The sequence below is a fragment of the Cylas formicarius genome, unplaced genomic scaffold (assembly GCF_029955315.1).
Source record: "Cylas formicarius isolate icCylForm1 unplaced genomic scaffold, icCylForm1.1 PGA_scaffold_8__14_contigs__length_24414737, whole genome shotgun sequence".
Classification (NCBI taxonomy): Eukaryota; Metazoa; Arthropoda; class Insecta; order Coleoptera; family Brentidae; genus Cylas; species Cylas formicarius.
In genome coordinates this window covers 10,681,425-10,703,811 of record NW_026844361.1, presented here as the reverse complement: position 1 = coordinate 10,703,811, position 22,387 = coordinate 10,681,425, and the positions used below count along the sequence as shown (strand labels likewise).

The following is a 22,387-nucleotide window of genomic DNA, read 5'->3' as shown; positions in this document are numbered from 1 at the left end:
ATACACCGATCTCGCGTAGGGTAGTAGAAAAAGTATAGTGTGCAACAGGTTGGTAAACTTTTTAAGTCATTGTGACTCAGATGCCGTGCATTGTAAACAAAATGTAGACATCGAATTATCTTTAAAATTAATAAATACATTTAAGCACACTTTTTATTTCTGCGTAATATCTTCTTTCAGCAACATCCACCACTAGCGCAAATTGAAAAATAAAAGCTCTTCATATATGAGAAAATGCCTTTTTATGCTCATATGCGATACCATGGATCTGGGTAGGGAAGCATTTTTGAATATGCGGTATAGGAAACAGATATATGTTCACACCACATTCACATTTGGTATAACCATATAGCTACTAGAGATATAGATGCTCTACCTATGTAGATACTACGGCAAATTAAAGAGCGTGGATAGAAAAAAAATTGACAAGGTCCATTCAACATACACATGCGCGAGACTTCCATTTTTAGCCAATAACATTGCGATATTCAACAACCAACATGGTTGCTTTTTAGAAAGAAAACGGCGCAATTTTTGACATTAGACGTGAATAAAATAATTGATTTAATATTTATTATCCAAAATTATACGCTGATGAAAATGGGAATAGCGAAAGAAAAATATTTACATCCCATTTAAAATTTCAATTCGTATATTTAATAACCGACAACCAAGTAACAATATAATGAATGATTTGCACGACTAATTTGTTATCTTATGTTACATGCTCCGTCAAAAAGAACTAAGTACTGATGTACTACAATTAAATATACCTATGGAAGACAATATCAAGTACCTGGCGCATCCACCAAATTGTAATTTGAATCTGGCTTAATTCTCAGTTGTGCCAAATAATTTGATTTTAACAATATTATTAACAGTTAATTGGAATCCGTATGACATTTCCACTTCTCTGTACAATTTTTTTAGCAATCTTCTATAAATTTGACTACTTCCGTAGCTAATCTAGCGCAAAACGCAACATCATCTAATTTGATTCACAATTAAATTGTAAAAGTTATTCAAATGAGTCAATTTACAGAAAGCATAACCATTTTTGTTGATTTTTGATTATTATAATTTTCCCCATTTTCTCATATAGTCTGAATATCCATAGTCTACAATAATCCATTGAGGTAGCGAATTTGTCGTTCCAGTTTACATTGAATTAATTTTTCTAGAATTTGTACGCCTTTTTATCAATAAAACAAGGGAAATTTTAAATTTATTTATAAAAATCATACCTACAATAATAGCAGATAACGATTTACGCATTCTGGCAAGAACAGTCATCTTCTATTTGTATTTCCTAATAAATGACTTAATCGTTATTTTTATTAAATTAGTTGTTCTGGTGGCTTCCGATTTTTAATAATAACGTTGAATTATTTATGCGCTACATTTTAGTTTAATTAATTAATTTTTTTTGTCACCAGTTTTTTGGTCCATAGTATTCAATATGAGTGCAGTTTCTCCTACCACAATATATATTTTCGAACGATTTATAAGAATACCGTTATATTGTAACCACATAGTTTGCTTGTGACAATAATGCAGGAACTTGGTAAGCAACTATGACAAAAATTTTGAGGAGGTCGATTCCAAAACACGCATGAGCAAGATTTAAAATTTCGTTTTTAACCAATGACTTTGCTGACAGATCGTCAATAAGTGTAGCGTTTTCACAGCAAGATTTTCCCAAAATTGTCTAGGTCTCGTAAAATGTTCTGGGAAAACGCGTTAAGTGAAAATGGCGCAAAGTGCAGGTTAGTGAGTGAAATGTAAAGGCATCGCACAGCACAAACTGAAAGCTTTGAGATCGTGAACAATCCGTTCTATCGCACCAAGCATATCGTGTATGATTTGGATATAATGTCTTTGACTGTAACGAAAATTGTTAAATAAACTTTATTTATATAATTATTTAAAAAAATCGATTTTATATTTTCATTTTTAAGTTTACATAAACAAGGTATCGAAGATGTTTCAAGCCGACAATCAGCACCTGACAAAGAGGTTTTGACAGGACATTACCGCTGACTAGTTGTTGATAATCAGATAGACGTCTTAAGTGTATAGTCTGTCTCAATCTTTATCGTGCTGGCGGACCCTCCCCAATAAAACTTTAACGATGTTATTACCAATTGCGGGCAAAAGTCAGCAAGATGAAGAGAGAGACAGACTATACCAAAGAGGCTTGATAGGACGTTCTTAACCTAATTTTTGGAGACACGACACTTTTAAAGTAAAGTCTGTTCATAGATATAAGAATTAAGGAAAGACCAGGGCAAGCTGTAAGAATGAAATATGGCCGAACAGGTCCGGACTTTGCTTGTAATTTAATTATTTGGGGTTTTGTTAGGAAAGATACTAAACAAAATTTATTTATTTATGTTTAAATCTAAAATAAAATTATTTTCATTACCTACTTAAATTACTTAAAATTATTCACATAATATATCAGTATCACTATAATAATTATTTGTTCTATATTATTTGCAATATGGATATACGATTGTTCTGCTTTTTGGTATAATTTTCGTGAAAATAAATGTCGTTATTATACATGTAGTTTTGGATTGTTGCTTTTGTGTCACATGAGGAAGAGGGTTTAGTCAACTGTCTACTGTGATAACTTGCATTGTCCATTACAACTACGCTATTAGGAGGAATGTTTGGAACTTTCAAATAAATCAGCGGTGGTGTCTTCATGGTAATCCAGAAAAGAATCTATAAATTTTTCGCATTTTCGCATTTGGAATCCAACCACCTTTAGAGCCACCATGCAAAATAGTTATTCTTTTACCTCTTTATGATGGCGCGTTTGTTTTACACTTATCAGATGAGTCAACCGACCCCATTTCCGGGGTATCATAAGTGTCGAACCAGGTTTCATCCGAGTAAATAATTGGCCTTTGCCTGTAAATCCTAATTTTTTCTAGATATTCAAGTCGCCATTTCCGAATTCTAAAAGATTCCATTAAAACTTGCCTTTTGTCAATTTTTTTAAATCTAAAACCCATGTGTTGAATATACTTCCATAAGGTAGTTCTGCCACATTTAACACCGGTTTCATCTTTTTCAAGCCTCCTAATTAAGATACCTAATGTAGGCACGCTTTGTTCCTCGTATAACTGGTGAATTTTACGCCGTATTACATCTTGATCACTTTCATCTACACTCGAGAAAATGTCAGCATCGCTTCTTTTTTTCTTCGCTGAAATGGGATTATTCACAATTTTCCATACAGTTGATGTTGGAATTTTCGTCAATGTGGCCGTTTCTTCTAAAGATGCTTGCTTTCTGGCACCACGTTCAATGAGAGTCAAATAAACATTGTTTATAACTTCCTTAGTCTCAATAGAATAGTGTTTTCTACATTTGGGCAGGAACACACACGCTGCATTACACACGAAATAAGAATGATTACTAATAAACTTAAACTAAATAGCATACCAAACCAAAGAATATTAAACACAGATAGGTATAATATTATTTTCTATTACGGACCACAATTTTACCTGAATTTAAATTCCGAAACTTTAGGTAATAATCTTGTTGCATTGTATGTTATTGACCACCCTTGGGTAATCCCATTCAAAAGCAATTGGTCAGTTTCTTATATCTATGAACAGACCTTACCTGTTGGGAATGTATATATGGATGTGTAGGTACTTTATCGCACACTTTAGCAAAACGTTACATGAACCTTATAGAAATGTGCATTGTGTTATTCCGGTTTATATAAATTTTGCAATGAAACATTTAAAATGTGTGTGCGCACTTTCTGCGAAACCAGAAAAATACAAAAACAAATACCTGTCCCTCCATGAGGTCGGGTTCCTCGTCCACGCACTCGAACCGCAACCGATCGATCCAAAACACCGAATCCTCTTTCACGTATATCGCCAATTCCTCGTTGACCTCCAAAGTTTCCGGAACCGGGTTCGACACCTCCAAATCCTCCACCACGCCTTCCTCAAAGACGCCGCTTATTCTACATTCTTTGGCGAACTTCAAGTTCAGAGATCGCGACGATTCGAGCACCAAATCCTCCAAGTCGAAGTCGGCGAAAGGAAAAATGTACTCCTCAATCGGATCTTCGACGGAGTTGGTAGAACAATCCCACAGGTTCATGTAGGGCGTTTCCGGTTCGATCGGTTCTACGTCTTCGTAGACCGTAGGCATGCTTGGGTGGCCGAAATTCTCTTTTTCGAATTCATAATATTCGATCGAATGTTTCAGCGTGTTCAGCCACGACGTCACACTGTTCGCGGCCCCGTGATTTCTCGACATTTTTCCTGATTCACTTAATGAAATTTGCGCCGATAATCCGACAGCAGCAGCCACCACATCCTCTACGTCAACATCCTCGCGAGAACACCGTTTTAATTTAAAATATTACGTGGTACGTTGTAGTCAATAGCAGAAACGATTACTGGTAACGGCACACGGTGGTCGAATTTTAAAAATTACCCCGGAAAAATGTCCATGACAAATGACTATCTTGATTCGCTACCTGCGGTCGCTTTGAGCAGTTATATAAGATGCATCAACAAGATCGATGAAGATTTACAAATTAAAAATATTTTTAATTATACAGGGTGAGTCAAAAAATAATTATTGTCAAATTTTGCATATTTTTAAATCAGATTTTTTAAATTCTGTTGCTGCGTTGCAGGGAGATTTTTATTTTGTACAACTATAACCGACACCCTGTATAACCTATTTTGAAAATATCACATTGAACACATACCACGAACCTTTGCTTAACTATGATATTAATTTTGAATGTCTAGCTTGAGTTTTATATGGCCTATGTTGATTGAAACAAACCCCTGAAAATATTTTTGCAGATCTCTATCAACCATGCATAAATAAATAAATAACATTGCATTGCTTTATCTTTGCCGTATCTCTGGTTAAAGCACCCTGTACACGGTGTGGTGCGTTTATTTAGTTAATTATTTATTTATCGACGGACATTATTTTAGAGAAAACTATAAGAACATTGCAATCAACTGTCAATAAACCGAAGGAAGGAATTGGACTCATAAACTTTTAGTAAGTTATAATCCGAAAACGCCTTTATAAAATATAATTTACATGGTGTTTCAAAACAACATGCGCCAACGTTGGCTTCAGTTCGTCATCCGATAAAAAGAAAAAAAGTTCATATAACCTTAGGTCCAGGAAATGGTTGTTTGTTTTGAATGCTTAGTGAACGCTTGTTTACAATATGTTAAATATTTTCTGCTCAATTTTGTTAAAATTTGGTGATGTCATTTATAATGATAAAGAGATAATTTTGCTTTAACCAAATAAAAATTGTGAAATCCACTGACGAAATTTATTATTCCCCTCCAAAAAATTTACAAAAACATCATATTTAAAAAATATTTCAACACAAAGAATAAGCAACTGGAGTATCAGCATACCAACTGCGTTGAGTGGTGTTGAGGCGGCAGAAAGTTAAAAACAACAATGTAACAGAAAACAAGACACAAAGGGAACGATAAAATTTACTTTTTATATTAGTTACTTTGAATAAGTTACTAAAAATACAATTTTTTTGACTCCTGGGTTGTTTTCGTGTCATGACTCGTTTTAGTTATATTATTAATTATAATTATTTAATCACCATAAACTTCGTTCAAAAAAATGTATACTAAAAAAACGTTGAAAATGTCCACTATCAACCTCATTGCAGGCATGTAGCCCAAGACGTAAAAGTTTTCGCACACGCGTTGGCGTTTCTTGAAACACCCTGTATACTTGCAAAGTTACAAGTTTAGAATAAATATATCACACTAATTGAATACGGTTTTCCTAGTTGGGTTTAATATCAAATAGACTCAAAATTATTGAATGTATAAATCGTGTCAAATGCCAGTTGAAAATTTTGTCTATGATATAACTGAAAAATCATTTAGTTTCCTATTTTCCAAATACGTTTCATGTTTAATTGAAAAATTCATATATTCTATCAGATACGGACGTTAATTATAGCTAATAGAAGAAACATACGAAATCTACAGTATTATTTGATAAAACATAAATTTAATTTTAAAACTAAGTGACATATTTCGCTTAAATCAGACCATTTCAAATATTCGAAACTTTTTTAAAAATAAATTGTTTTAACAATGATGAAAGATATTTTAAATGCTCTTTTGTGAATCGACAGGATCGATTATTTTATTTGAAAAATTAATATTACATTACATATTTTCGTCATTTTTTGAAAATTTTGATTTCAACTTCATAAAGAGGAACTTTTTTTTTAATTTTTTGGGTAGATCCTCCATATGGACACTCAACTCCATACATTTCAAATTCATGGCGTTACCGACATCACCTTGAAAATTCAGAACCAGCTTCTAACAGATTGTCTTTAGTTTTAATTTTAAATTGACTTTTTGTGGCAGTTGAGTGTTGACAGATGGCGAAAGCTGATACATGTTTAAAAATGCCTGAACAGAAAATATTTCACAATGTCAAATATTTGTTCCACAGCCCGATTACCCATTTCTTGACGCGACTCCAAATTTTCAAATATATTTTCCAGTCATTTTTAGAAATTCGACCACTGTGCAGTATTTTTCTTACGGTTTTGGGGAACTTAATAACAAACTTTATGAATTGGACCACGTGTTAACTAAGCAGGTATTGAACGCGTTCCCGCCAGAGAAAAGACGACTTTAAAAGACGAGATGTTCTTAATGTAATTTCCGAGCAAATACTGAATGTACTGAGAACGTTCTACTCCGTTCATTGATAAGATTTTCCGCGTATAGTGTGTGTTTGTCTGTAATAAATGACGACACTCCCATGCGGTTAGTCATTTATTTATCTGTATACGCTGCATGTATACTGTACAAATGAAGGGTTTCGGAGAGTTCAATTGGTACCGAGAGAAATTAAAAGCCCGAGAATTGCCAGCAGTAAGTCGATTAAGTGGTTTAATTGAGCGACGCGTCGCGCCAGCGACGGCGCCGATGGGTATTTCCCCAGTCCCCGTATGTAAAATCCGTTTCATAACGATCATTTGTGCAAGTAATTGTAAATAACAAATAAAACGTGGAGCGTCCATTGAAATCCAAGCCATCTCCTATTTACATAAAATGGGAATGAATAGATTTACGTTAAATATTTCATGAATTCGTAATATAAGAATTTAATCTTTTTTTTTTAAAGAAACTTCTACAGGCTACTGTAATGCTTTTTACAAAACTTCTGGATTCCTCCTGCCTCGGTTTTTGCTTAGTCTTAGCAAAAACCGACGCAGGAGGAATCCAGAAGTTTTGTAAAAAGCAAGAATTGAATCATTCAAAATCAGCAAAGTCCGTTTAATTTGCATAAAAATGTTCATAGTTCAGTTCAGAAAATCAGACATTAACTTTGAGCGAACGGATCAAAAATTGACTTTAGTACTGTATCTACAAGAAATAGTTTTTTTTTCAATAGTGCTTGTGCGCACCACTATGCACAATAAATGGAATTATTTGGTGCATGCATCCTATATATAGTGCCTTTCAAAATAGCACTCAACTTTATTCATTGCCAACTACCCCAGAAAATGGGAATTTTTAGGAACTTTTTGTTTTTTTTCCATAACTGACACAACACGCTGAACATAATCGAAAAAAATATTAAAGAAAAGTTTGCAAAACCCAAAATACCCTAAAAAATCGTTTAATAATTTTTACAAGTTTTGAGTTTAAAAATTTTTGTTCCAGCGGTTCAAAAGTTTTTGCTTTAAAAGCAGTTTCATAGTTTTATTGAGCTTTATGCTAAACTAACATTACCTTAAAAAGGTAGGAATACATATTATTTTTTTAATAATAAAAGTTTGTTTTTTAATGAATACGATGATAAACAGAAAAATTATCATACCGTGACTACACAAAACCAGACACCTTGCGTTCAAACAAAAAATTAATTTTTGTTTGAAATTTAATTTTAATTTAAATAACATATAAAAAAACCTTTTGTGTAGTCTAAGTTTTGAAGTCAAAATTTTATTCATCGTTATTTATCATTTAGTAACTGGTAAACAATTTGATTTTCACGATTCATTAAAAAATAGCAAAATTTTCTCGATATATGTTTTTAAATTCAACTAATATGTTCCAAGAAGCTCTCTTAATATCTCTTAACCTTTAACTTAACCTTCTAACGTTTTGCAAGTAATGCTCCGAATTCTACAAAACTCCACATTACACTTTAAATACAATAAAAATAAACTGCATCGTAAGATGTTGTTGTGGCATTTCTCATAAACCTAACACCACAAAAACCGATAACCGATCCCCGAATAATCCTTTAGTATCGTTTATGAAGGTAGAATGAACTGGTCAATCAATCAATTCAATGAACGATACAAAGTTCGATAGATCGGTGGTCATACTATACTTTTTCGTTGCTGTCATTAAAAATCAAAACCAAATATCTCGAAAAATGCTGAATGTATCACGATGTTTCTATTTTCAATAAAACTCTGTTTTTAATTATGTTTCCCGACTTTAATTGCTTCGAATTCGCGACGAAAATGCCGGCACGCGCCGACAACTACGATGGCAAACGACTGCCTGATAATTTTTGTTTGTAAACATTTACAAGTTTTTCGTACGAATGTAATTGGCCGTATTTACATGCGGACAGGAAGCGCCAACCGAGCAGCGTTCCATTATAGAATGGTCCGTCTATATCGTGTCGTAAAATTCGTCGTGTCATTCGCCCGACGCGACATGGGCGGAGGGACGTTGGGGGCTTGTGACACCTCATTTTTAATCCATGTCGACGTTTGAATCGTTTAACAAAGGCTATACAAGCAGACGGTAAGATCACAACTACTTCTAATTTTTTCACAGGTAATTTAGTGTAGTAAAATAACACTTTTGGTATTAAACTCCCAGTAGGAAACCAAACACTGAAGAAGATGGCTTAAAAAACCACCTCAAATGGTGACCTAATGGCGCTTTTCTCCGTTTGCTCGTAAACCGTTAATTCGACGAGAAAATGTTATATGACTTCTTCTATTCTCTATTAAATAACACATAAAATTGTTATATTATGTCCTTGTCTTCTACCCAATGCTCCTAAATGACATTAGAAAATAGACATAGTTCTCACCGGGAAGAGAAAAATTAGCCCAGTGCCATTTTTTGGGGCGATTGTCCCGAGAATGAGCCAAAAATGAACACAATCGAAGTTAAAAAGCAGTTTTCTCTATTCCCTAACATTTAGAAGCAAGTGATAATGGTCATATGTTTTTTGTAAAGTCTGTTCATAGATATAAGAAAGTGACTAACTGATACGAATTAAGGAAAGACCCGGGCAAGCTGTAAGAATGAACTATGACCAAACAGGTCCGTACTTTGCTTAGAATTTAATTATTTGGGGTTTTGTTAGGAAAGATACTAAATAATATTTATTTATTTATGTATTTATTTATGTTTAAATCTAAAATAAAATTACAAATTATTTTTATTACCTACTCAAATTACTTAAAGTAATTCAAATGATATATCAGTATCACTATGTTCTATATTATTTGCAATATGGATATACGATTGTTCTGCTTTTTCTATATGTTTAACAGAATTTGCCCAACTCTGTGGAGGGATGTTAAAAACTTCGGTTTCTATAAGTTTGAGGACATTGGAGGTAACACGGGGAAAAACATTGTTACGACGAATGGCAGATTTCAGTTGGTGCCAAACATCTTCAATGGGATTAAATATACAGTGATAAGGTAAAACTGTATGCAATAAATTTTTTGCATAATTATCACGGACGTATTCCTTTTGTAGGTTCAAGCTTTGTAGAACCTCAATTTAATTGCTTTTTGGTATAATCTTCGTGAAAATAAATGTCGTTATTATACATGAGTTTTGGATTGTTGCTTTTGTATCACATGAGGAAGGGATTTTAGTCAACTGTCTACTGTGATAACTTGCATTGTCCATTACAATGACGCTATTAGGAGGAATGTTTGGAACTAGTTGGTTTTTAAACCAACTTTGAAATAAATCAGCGGTGGTGTCTTCATGGTAATCCAGAGAAGAATCTTTAATATTTTTCGCAGACAGAGAAAATCCATTTGGAATCCAACCATCTTTTGAGCCAACATGCAAAATAGTTATTCTTTTACCTCTTTTTGATGGCGCGTTTGTTTTACACTTATCAGTTGAGTCAATCCAACCCTTCTCCGGGGTATCATAAGTGTCGAACCAGGTTTAATCCAAGTAAATAATTGGCCTTTGTTGTTCTCTGTAAATCCTAATTTTTTCTATATATTTCAGTCGCCATTTCCGAATTCAAAAAATTCCATTAAAACTTGCCTATTGTCAATTTTTTTAAATCTAAAATCCATGTGTTGAATACACTTCCATACGGTAGTTCTGCCACATTTAACACCGGTTTCATGTTTTTCAAGCCTCCTAATTAAGATATCTAATGTAGGCACGCTTTGTTCCTCGTATGGTAAATTTTACGCCGTATTATATCTTGATCACTTTCATCTACACTCGTGAAAATATCAGCATCGCTTCTTTTCACAATTTCCCATACAGTTGATGTTGGAATTTTCGTCAATGTGGCCGTTTCTTCTGGCACCGCGTTCAATGAGAGTCAAATAAACAGAATAGTGTTTTCTCCCACGACTCGCACATATTTTGCATAATTCGCACACGATTCAACACACGCTGTATTACACACGAAATAAGAATGATTACTAACAAACTTAAACTAAGTAGTATACCAAACCAAAGAATATTAAACACAGGTACGTATAAAATTATTTTCAATTACGGACCACAATTTTACCTGAATTTAAATTCCGAAACTTTAGGTAATAAACTTGTTGCATTTTATGTTAATGACCACCCTTGGAAGCAATTGGTCACTTTCTTATATCTATGAACAGACCATACCTGTGGTTTTGTATCTCGAGCTCGTTTCTATGTCGCTTAGTCTTGCATTGTATAAAGCTGATGAATGCTCATTGAATACGTCCACCATTTCTTGTAAATCGTTTCTTGTATTTATTCAGTTCATAGTTTGTGATTTTCCTTTCCCAAAAAAGGCAGAAGTATTAATTTTTATTAACGTGCTCTAACTTTCATCCACAAAATTATTTAAATGCCGTCCAGGTGAACGATTTTGCACGGGCAGATGATTAAATAGTTATATTTCATTAGTGAAATAGGCCTACAGAGAAAACCACTTCAAAATAGGACAAAAAACTCTAATCTATATTAGGTATGGTGTGGACACGATCTCAAAGTACAGAATCACAGGAATTAAAAAAATCATATATCATAATACTAACAGATAACATTTTATTTTATACAACAATTTAATCGAGAATATAAAAAGTCATATAACATGTTCTCGACGCTTTACTGGTAGACAGTCCAGTAAAGCACTGAAAAGCGCAGTGGGTCGTGAACCAAATGGGATGAAGCTCTCACCTGGGTGGGTGGGAATTCTTTGGATGTGTACTTGGCTTTCTACTGGGAGTTTAGTACTAAAATCTCTAAACGTTATAATTTTTCTCTTCTATTCGTTATTTTTACTGCTAATTTGCTTAGAGTAATTGGGAACATTTATGGTGAAAAACAAGTCATGTTGTTAATATTGTTTATTATCCTTTATTTTCGTTTGACTTCCAATTCGCAAGGATTAAAAACTGAAAAGTATGGGATTAGTTGAAAATGAGATGAAAAATGACATACATGCGCATAGTGAATGCCAATTCTCAATATTTTTTTATGTTTGCCACTATGTGTCGATATAGGATATTGATATTGAGTTCCCCCGGAGTTTACACAAAAGCACATAATTTCAAGATTCATGCATCATACACAATACACACACATAGAAAAGATTGTGGTTACAGGGGCAATTTTCTTGAAGACACATTTTCAACTTTAAATACAGCTGTTTAGATGGATTTAAATTATGTACTTTTATTAATTTATTAATTTTATTACTTCTTTATTATTTGAATTCACTATATATGTCGGTCAAATTTGGACTCACCGCCGAGGATCGCTATTTGCGAAAGATTGCAGAAATTAAACTGTGAGTTTTCTGCAAAATATCAGAATATTAGATGTTGTTATAGCATGTTCCCTAAAAAGCCCAGAGCGCTCACAACATTTCTATGTCGAAAGAGTACATTTTTCATAAATGGGGCCGTAACTCTAAACTTTAAAAAGCAGCTACATCGCTCCTTAGACCTTAATCTGTTTGGCTGTTGTATTTTTTTAATATGACGTTTGGTATCTGGCACATTTTCACTACGGAATTTATTGCTCTGTCTACAAAAGTTGTTCAATCTAAGAAGGATTTGTATTCAATGCTGCCTTTCTGATGCTACTTTTCCTGTGACAGAACGCATACTCAGGTTGTAGAACAAAAATTATTACAAAATTAATCGATATCGGTTGCATCTCAAAATATTCATGTATTGTGGCTTGCTCTATTTACTTTGTAGTTTTTGCTTTTCAAGTTATAATTTATCAGAGAATGGGTTGTTGTTTATTTCTAGTAGTGTGTACAAAACATTTGTAATTCTGAAACAGGAACACATAATATAGCTTTGATGTTGAAAACTGTTTTTACAATCTGGTGGCCAACAATGTTTTATTTAAAAGCTCGTTCACGTCAAAGGTGCACAGTTTTATATTAGTGACCAATATTCAACTAACATAAACGTAAAAGATTTTATATTATTTTTACCAGTGACGCGCGTACGCGGTTTGGACATTTTTGAAGAACAAAAAGTTGGTACGCCACTGCTTTTTCTGCAAATAAAACCTGTTATTGAAGCTCTCATTTTCGAAACTATTGGACTTATTTTTGTAAAAAAAATAAAACTTTTTTGGTATTTTGTTAACATTTGGTAAGCACATATCATCGACAAAAATTAATTTTCTATTGTCAAGAGTAACCGCGTATGCATGGTATGGTCTATTTGGATAGAAGAATTTTAATACCCCGTAGGTCAGAAATGAAGCGATCTACGATGCACGTTGACATTAACTTTTGTTCTTAAAATCACAGGGTGATTTCACACTCCTAAGTAAAGTCTCTCAATTAATAAACACCCTATGTGCACAGCCTGCCCGCCGTTGCACTTAGGACATAAAAAAGTTACGGGACATGTTTTAGCACTACTAAAATTTTTAGTAAAAATAAGAAAAATGAAATCCAATTTGTTACAAACTTAATGCATATTAAACAATTGGTATTATAAGGGGTGTTTTTTTTCGATGTATAGAACTTTAAGTTGCAATAAAACAACGATGGATTATTCGATTGACATGAATTTTATTTATCCGAAAGATAATCTTGTGGCATTACATTTTAAATATGATTTCTGGCATATGACCGCCACGACTCGCGGATGTAGTCCACTCTGGACGTCCAATTTTCGATGATTTTTTCCAACATTTGTGGCCGTATATCGGCAATAACACGGCGAATGTTGTCTTCCAAATGGTCAAGCGTTTGTGACTTATCCGCATAGATCAATGACTTTACATAGCCCCACAGAAAGTAATCTAGCGGTGTTGAATCACAAGATCCTCGAGGCCAATTCACAGGTCCAAAACGTGAAATTAGGCGGTCACCAAACGTGTCTTTCAATAAATCGATTGTGGCACGAACTGTGTGACATGTTGCGCCGTCTTGTTGAAACCACATCTCCTGGACATCATGGTTATTCAATTCAGGAATGAAAGAGTTAGTAATCATAGCCCTATACCGATCACCATTGACTGTAACGTTCTGGCAATCATCGTTTTTGAAGAAGTACGGACCAATGATTGCACCAGCCCATAAAACGCACCAAACAGTCAGTTTTTCTGGATGTAACGGTGTTTCGACATACACTTCAGGATTAGCTTCGCTCCAAATGCGGCCGTTTTGTTTGTTGACGTAACCATTCAACCGCTTCATCGCTAAACAAAATTCGCTTATGAAAATCGGGAACAACGGCAATCTCGTTTTGGGCCCATTCGACCAATCTACGCCTTACTTGATGAATTCATGATGAATTGCCAAACCAAACTGAGAATAAATCACTTGACAGCTGTTAAATCGTCGCCATCTTGAACAGTAATGCCAACTTAAAGTTCTATACATCGAAAAAAAACACCCATTACAAGGTGCTATTTATTAACTTTCCGATATCGAGAGGGTAATTTCTCAAGTATGTAAATGCGTAGTCTGAAATGCTTCATTTTCGATTCGATTTTTATATTTCGAGCAATAGTAGAAGTAGTGGTAGTAGAAATAATTTACATTAATTAAAAAATTTATAAATTTTTGGTAACAAATCCATTGATTAATTCAAAACAAAATATTTCAAAACCGGTTGCTTCTAGTGACTTGTAAAAAGAGCACCTATTATATTATCGAAGGATTCATTTTTATAACGAACAAAAAGTCATGAGCCTTTGAAAGTGAGAAAAGTTGAACGTAACCTTATCCAACAAGTGAGAGGTAAAATTTGCTTTAAAAAAAAAACGAATACTAATAATATTTTTTCACCACATGTATATAGAAACTTTCTACCCTAAAAACACTTGATATACCTTGTGAAACATGGGAGGATTACTAAATAACACCCTGTATAGTAACATAATAAGAATTTTTGGTTTCAGATTCTAAAAATATCGAATCGCTATCCGAAGGCTTACCGGCGTCGACTGCCACTTGTCCCTGATCAAATTGTTCCTAAATTCGACAGTCTTCTCTTCCGCTTCTTCTTCTGTTTCCCCTACGTCTTCGCCAAACAAATCACCAATTCTCAACTCCCCCAAATCCACTAAAGATCTCGTTTTCGGAAACTCTTCAACAATCTCCTCGCCACGCTCGAATATATTATCCAAGGATAAACTTTTCTTCAAATTCACGGTCACAGATTGAGCACCATTATCGAAAAACACATTTAAGTCGCGTCTGAATTCGCTCGGTCCCGAGATTTCGCGTTTAGCCGGACGTTTGAAGCTGTACCTCCTCTGTAGCTTCGTCCTATACTTGAATATCTCCTTGTGGTCGTCGTAATACGACTTGTTAAACACCGGGTAAAACGTTGTATTGTTTATAACGAAAGCGTCAACCTCGTCGTCTCCCGTTTCCGTGTCCTGCGCTTCGTCGTCGACCGTTTCGGTAATACTTTTCACTTGAATTTTCCCGCGAGACTTTTCCAAATCGGGACTGCCATTTAATTTCCCAAAACTGCCACCGAAGAAACTCCTCATTTTGGGTCAACTGGTAAAACAACGGCACCTTCAGGAATAACCTTTCGCACGCAGGTCTTTTTCACTTGTGATGACGCGTGGACCAATCTAATCTGACGATAGACGGCGCGATAAGAGTTATCAGAACAACTCGATCCGCAATAAAATTTATAATTGCTGTTGCAATTTCAAATCTTTTTGCAAACACGCTTGCGCACCTTAAACCTGTGTCTGGCACATACAAGATCTCCAGACATCAGGTGTTAGCTCAGTATAGAACTGAATATGCAAAAATCGATGAATATTTGGAAAACGACACTGCCAGCAAATACCTAAACTAATCAAAAACTTGTATTTTCTTAGATAATTTTATGTTGTGTCAGTTTTAGTTCGCTTTTGCTAACATTGCTCAGAAAAAAGAAAAGAACGAGAAAGACAAGTTTAGAAGCGCCGCTTAAAGTGACTTTTCTGAACTCATTTATCTTCAGTGATTTATTAAAAATGCAAACCATGCCACTAAAATAAGGTTGTAGAGGAATGCAAAAGGTCAAGATCAGAGCACAAACAAATTAAAGCTGCGTTTTTTCCTCAAATCGTATTTTTAACCAAATAAATTTCATTGAACCCGAGGATCTATCCACGCTCTTTATAAAAGAGGTAAAGTATGCTCATAGATATAAGAAAGTGACTAACTGATACGAATTAAGGAAAGACCCGGGCAAGCTGTAAGAATGAAATATGACCGAACAGGTCTGTACTTTGCTTAGATATTAATTATTTGTGGTTTTGTTAGGAAAGATACTAAACAATATTTATTTATTTATGTATGTATTTATGTTTAAATCTAAAACAAAATTACAAATTATTTTCATTATCCACTTAAATTACTTAAAATTATTCACATAATATATCAGAATCACTATCGCTATCATCGCCTGTTCTAATTATTATTTGTTCTATATTATTTGCAATATGGATATACGATTGTTCTGCTTTTTCTATATATTTAATTGGGTTTGCCCAACTTTGTGGAGGGATGTTAAAAACTTCGATTTCTATAAGTTTGAGGACATTGCAGTTAACACTGTAAAAAACATTGTTATGATGAATGGCAGATTTCAGTTGATGCCAAACATGTTCAATGGGATTAAATATACAGTGGTAAGGTGGAAGCCTTAAAACTGTATGCCCTAGATTTTTTGCATAATTATCACGGACGTATTCCTCCTGTAGGTTCAAGCTTTGTAGAACCTCAATTAATTGCTTTTTGGCATAATCTTCGTGAAAATAAATGTCGTTATTATACATGTAGTTTTGGATTGTTGCTTTTGTGTCACATGAGGAAGGGGTTTTGTGTCAACTGTCTATTGTCATAACTTGCATTGTCCATTACAATGACGCTATTAGGAGGAATGTTTGGAACTAGTTTGTTTTTAAACCAACTTTCAAATAAATCAGCGGTGGTATCTTCATGGTAACCCAGAGAAGAATCTTTAATATTTTTCGCAGACTGGACTTTCCATTTGGAATCGAACCATCTTTAGAGCCAGCATGCAAAACAGTTATTCTTTTACCTCTTTTTGATGGCGCGTTTGTTTTACACTTATCAGGTGAGTCAACCCAAACCTTTTCCGGCGTATTATAAGTGTCGAACCAGGTTTCATCCAAGTAAATAATTGGCATTTGTTGTTCTCTGTAAATCCTAACTTTTTTCTAGATATTCCAGTCGCCATTTCCGAATTCTAAAAGATTCCATTAAAACTTGCCTTTTGTCAATTTTTTTACATCTAAAACCCACGTGTTGAATACATTTCCATAAGGTAGTTCTGCCACATTTAACATCGATTTCATCTTTTTCAAGCCTCTTAATTAAGATATCTAATGTAGGCACGCTTTGTTCCTCGTATAACTGGTAAATTTTACGCCGTATTATACCTCGATCACTTTCATCTACACTCGAGAAAATGTCAGCATCGCTTATTTTTCCTCGCTGAAATGGGATTATTCACAATTTTCCATACAGCTGATGTTGGAATTTTCGTCAATGTGGCCGTTTTTTCGAAAGATGCTTCTTTCTGGCACCACGTTCAATGAGGGTCAAATAAACATTGTTTATAACTTCCTTAGTCTCAATAGAATAGTGTTTTCTACATTTGGGCGGGAACATCTCCTGAGATACACTAGACTCGCACATATTTTGCATAATTCGCACACGATTCAACACTCGCTGTATTACACACGAAATAACAGTGATTACTAATAAACTTAAACTAGGTAGTATACCAAACCAAAGAATATTAAACACAGGTAGATATAAAATTATTTTCTATTAGGGACCACAATTTTACCTGAATTTAAATTTGGAAACTTTAGGTAATAATCTTGTTGCATTGTATGTTAATGACCAGCCTTGGATAATCCCATTCAAAAGCAATTGGTCACTTTCTTATATCCATGAACAGACCATACCGTATATCCCCATCTTTAATTAGGTGTATTAAATGGATGATATTTCACAATCTCAATATAATATGGCCGAATATTATAGAAGCGGATTGTATTCATATATAGCGTATAGGGCGCCAAAAAAGCATAGAGCCCAATTCAACAATCAAAAGTTATACGTTCAGTTTTTACCAACTTGTAGAGCAAAATGGTCGGCTGATCGGCCCTTAAAGCTATGACCTTTAGGATGACTATTTCCAATTCTTCTGGACTCCTTCTACTTCGGTTGATGACGAACCGAACTTGTTTAATGATTTTCATGCTCAGATTTTTTTGTATAAGAATTTAAATGCAAGAATTTTAGTCGAATAAGATTTGATGTCCGGTTCTACAATTGCTGATGAGTTTATGTTTTCATAGCCTTAAAACCCTCTCCAATATATTCTTTGCAGCGTATGCACGGAATGCTGTAAACACCTGGTATCTCAAATCGAATCTGTCTGTGATGGATCGAAGTTGTTTAGAGATTTTTAACATTACTTTTCTTAAGAACTTTTGATATGTGGTCAATAATGTTCTGAATGTAAAGAAGGGCCACAGTGGCAAGTGCGAAGTTGCTTTTCGACTCAGTTTCTTGGTAAGGTTGTGGCGAAATGTATGTCGGCGCCCTTAGCTTTAAATGGTCGATATTTTCCCATAGATCGTTTTGGGTGTTTAAATTGTTTATTTTTGAATCCTATTATTTATCGATCTAGACTAAACAGTTATAATTCTGTCATTCTGATTATTATAGACCCATGGGAACCCACTTAGGTATCTTTCCGAGTTGAACGTAATGCGGCTCGGGGGAAGACCCGAAACCCGAGAGAAGTCGAGTTGAGTGTAGCTCCGATAGCCGATGAGCGGTTGACGATTTTCCCCTTTAATAATCAATCAAGTGATTAGATTATTCCTTTGTTATTTTCGGGCCGGATGGTGATGTGACAATGCATTAAGGTATCGGTCTATGTACGTAGGTTTTCTATAAACTGCATGACCCAAACAGAGATTGTTATTAGTTTCTACTTCAATGGTAAAACGTAGGTATATAGTTTAAATGACGCAGGAAGTCTTGACTATGAGACCAAAATTATCACGAACGTAGCGTCTGCATAGTTTTGGTTTTAGATGGAAAGAGTCTTCACAAAAGTTTCCATTTCATGTCGTCATTTGATGCTATCAAAATCTCTTAATTATCTACTATTTTTAATAGTCAAAGTTCAATTTTTTCTAAAGTTTGTTTTCTTACTGTCATTGTAGCATTAAAAATGTCTTATTCAACTGTCGAAGCATACGACTGGTGTTTCCCTAATGGCTGAGTTAGTATACGACATTTTAGTAGAATAGTATTTAGTCGTTTAAGTAAATGTTTGCGAGAAACAGGATAAGTTCATCCTAATCCTAATCCGGAACGAAGAAAACGTCATTAATGTTCTAGCATATGTCCACCTTAATCCCCATTTAAGCTTAAAAAGAATAAGTTTGGACTTAAATATCATTAAATTATAGGTACAACGAATTCTAAAATCCATCATATTGAAATACATCAGGCTCTTTTAAAAACTGATTTTGATAGGAGATTAGACTACTATAATTGGTTCAGTGCTGTGATAGATGACCCAGGTAGCAGAGATTCGTTCTGAATTTGACCTATTAATGTCTCAAAAGAATGATGTCATTTAAGTGACGTGTTGTCACTTAAATGTTGTGTTGCGTCAATTAGCATCGTAATTTGGCAAAAATATAATGAAATTGGTTCTTTTATTTTTGGAGTGGGGAATATCGAAAGTAAATTAAACTAAGTAAACTAAATTACATAGAACGTCTTTTTCCGTTAGCCGAAAATGGAGAATTATAGTTAATGAATAAAGATGAGCCTTTATTTTAAAAACTTTAATAATGGAATTAAAATTTACGGGGTTTTCTATTTGATTTTATCACGATAATTAATACTTTTCATTTTTACTCATCCTATTAAACGATTTGAACTAACTTCAAGACAAGTATAGGATAAATGACTATGCCACTGTGTAAAATTGTTGGCATAATAAATTTACAGCTGATAGAAACGGCGCCAAAAATATAAGGTATTAAACACAGGCCATTTTTGACGAAAAAATGGCCATAAATCCAAAAAAAACACATACTAATCGACATAACAGTTGTATTTTTAAAATGTTTCTAAAAAAATAATAATAAACGAGATATATTACTTTGACACACTATTTGGACACCCTCTAGGTATATTGTCCTACGTCATGGTTTTAAATAGAATTGGATAAAAGTTTAAATTAATTATTAAGTTTAATGTATATATCTGGAATGAATCAAGTCATTTTATGACGACATTCTAATGTCATTTTTGTGATGCTAATAAGACATCCTTTTTTGACGTCAATTTGAAGTGTTTTTCGGACCACTAACGACCACTTATGACTCGAAAATGAGGTCACTTTGACCTGGGGAGGATCCCAATATCTCGAATATTTATGGACCGAGGAAGCTACTTTTTCGAGCAATGGAGGAGTCAGTTTGCATAATATGCGTTATTGCTCACTAATGAATCCTCATAGGACCATTTTTCTTTGATTCAATTTTGTTGCGTTTTATCGTTATAAATGTTTAGTTTCCATAAGTTTGGATTTATAAACGTTGCGTTAGATTAGGATTGAGTTGTTCGGCTCCTAATGACGTAAAAAATTCATGTCATTCCATTTAACTTTTTTTCAGAAAATTATATTTTTTGCCAATATGTCAGAAGACGCCATCTGGTGGCAGCACGTTTGATAGTCTAGGAAAAGCCCTTTTCGACTACTCCAAGTTTATTAAAATCGATTAAGCCATTTTGGAATTATTAAATTTTGCAAAAAGCGGGTTTAAAAATTCAAGATGGCAACTACGCCCTCTGGCGGCCATTTCATAACGGAAAAAATAATTTCCAGCATTTTCTATTGACCGATTTACTTTTTTTTGGGAACTTCCGTTTCCCACTAACGTACCTCGTTGCTATTACTGGGACACCCGGTATATAGGTGAAATTTTCAGTTTTACAAGTTTATGATATTTTCAGTATATATCAAAAATATGTTACTGACTAAAAAGTAATTATTTGTCAATTGTATAATCAAAAAGCAAATGTGGCAAGGGTAAAAAATGTACAAAAATAAATAATTCAAAATACCAAAACTTCAAAGAAATGTAAAATGATTTCCCAACATTTTTTTTTACTGTTTTTTGCTTTTTTTCAAAATAAAATGTAAATGTGAAATTAACCACGACTAAAAAAAAAATGGGGGCAATCATCAAGGATGAGTAGGAAGGGAACACGTGAATGACATTGTTTCAGTGTATAGGCCCACATAAGATCCTCCAAAAAACTAACAACGGTATGAATGTTTGTAATAATATATGTAGTAATATTTTATTTCTCATTTCACGTTTTCGTGTTGTTGAGTTGAGCCATATTAGTAATTTAGAACTCTTGGTTTTCAAAAGGTTTTCGACAAGCTAAGGGTATTTTAAATAACCAAGCGTTTTTATAATTAAAAACTTTACAATCCTTACCCACTGCAAATATACAATTATTATTTAATTATAATGTTAATAAATAACTAACAAGCTCGACGATCATGACAGACTGAAAATATTTTAAAATTTATACTTAATAGTACAACAGGTAGTTATTAAAATTTCAAGAGCTGGAAATGGCATAATTATTAAATTTGTTTTACATGTATTAGGTACACAGTAAACCATTAGCGTTGGGAATTGAAAATCCTTATAGCATTTTTGTAATAAACCAGCTCGTAACACACACTGAGAAAATTTAAAATTTCAAACAGGACCGTATATTTGGTTGCATAGCTTTAGATTATTAAATTTGTAAAGGCGCACTAATCCGACGACTGTAATCAGTAAAGTTTTATGCGGAAGTGCTCACTTAACATTAAATAACCGATCTTAATGAAACCGGACATGCAAAATATTTGAACTATCTGCAAGTATAATATAGAAAGCAATAAAACGCTTACCTCAACAGATTTGATGGTATTTGGAGTAAGGCAATCCAAAGAAAGAGATTTCCTGTTATCAGGCGCTGTTTCCTTGCTGGTTTCGAACTTGGATACTTTTTCTGCAACATTAGAGGTCGCAGGGTAGCTTTCGACATTGTTAAACGATTTGGATAGCCTATTCTCCAGATTATCCCGCCTTTCATTGAACTTTTTGTTTTTTTTTAGTTCCGTGATTATTTCAACCGAAAAGGACTTGTTTCTTGTTAAAAATTTGTCTGTTGATGGTCTTACAAAACTTTCTGCCTTCTTTTTTGGTGTGTTTGCCGACACAGACATATTTTCGAACTTTTGTCTGGCTCTCATCACTCGGGATTCGACAGTATACACGCTTCCGCCCCCATCAGTCGCGTGAAAACTGACCGTCTTCTTATTTAATGGCATTATCACACCGCAGGCCCATAAAATTAATGTTTAAAAATATTGATGGAAACTCGTTCTGATAAAAATCTCTTATCTAGAGCAAGTATGCGTTTCGTATCTCATGACAGACGTAATTTGAAATTGCCCACGAAGAAATAAGTATATTTTCAGGACTACCAACACCAGGACACCTAAAACACAAGCATATACTTG

The 22,387-nt window shown here is 34.0% G+C and overlaps 1 protein-coding gene across 4 annotated transcripts in view; it reads right to left on the bottom strand.

Annotated features, from left to right (window-relative positions):
* Positions 1-22,339, bottom strand: part of LOC132706420 (uncharacterized) — a 71,379-nt gene extending 49,040 nt beyond the window's left edge. The window contains exons 1-2 of one of the 4 annotated variants that reach the window (XM_060677752.1): positions 6,526-6,961; positions 3,820-4,519 (exon numbers count right to left, since the gene is read on the bottom strand). In XM_060677752.1, coding sequence (XP_060533735.1) covers positions 3,820-4,296 — 477 coding nt within the window. In that variant the 5' untranslated portion in view covers positions 4,297-4,519; positions 6,526-6,961. Of the gene's footprint in view, positions 1-3,819; positions 4,520-6,525; positions 6,962-21,772 lie in introns of those variants that run through there. The other 3 variants (XM_060677750.1, XM_060677753.1, XM_060677754.1) reach the window with 3 other exon arrangements.
* Between the last annotated feature and the right edge of the window lie 48 nt (positions 22,340-22,387).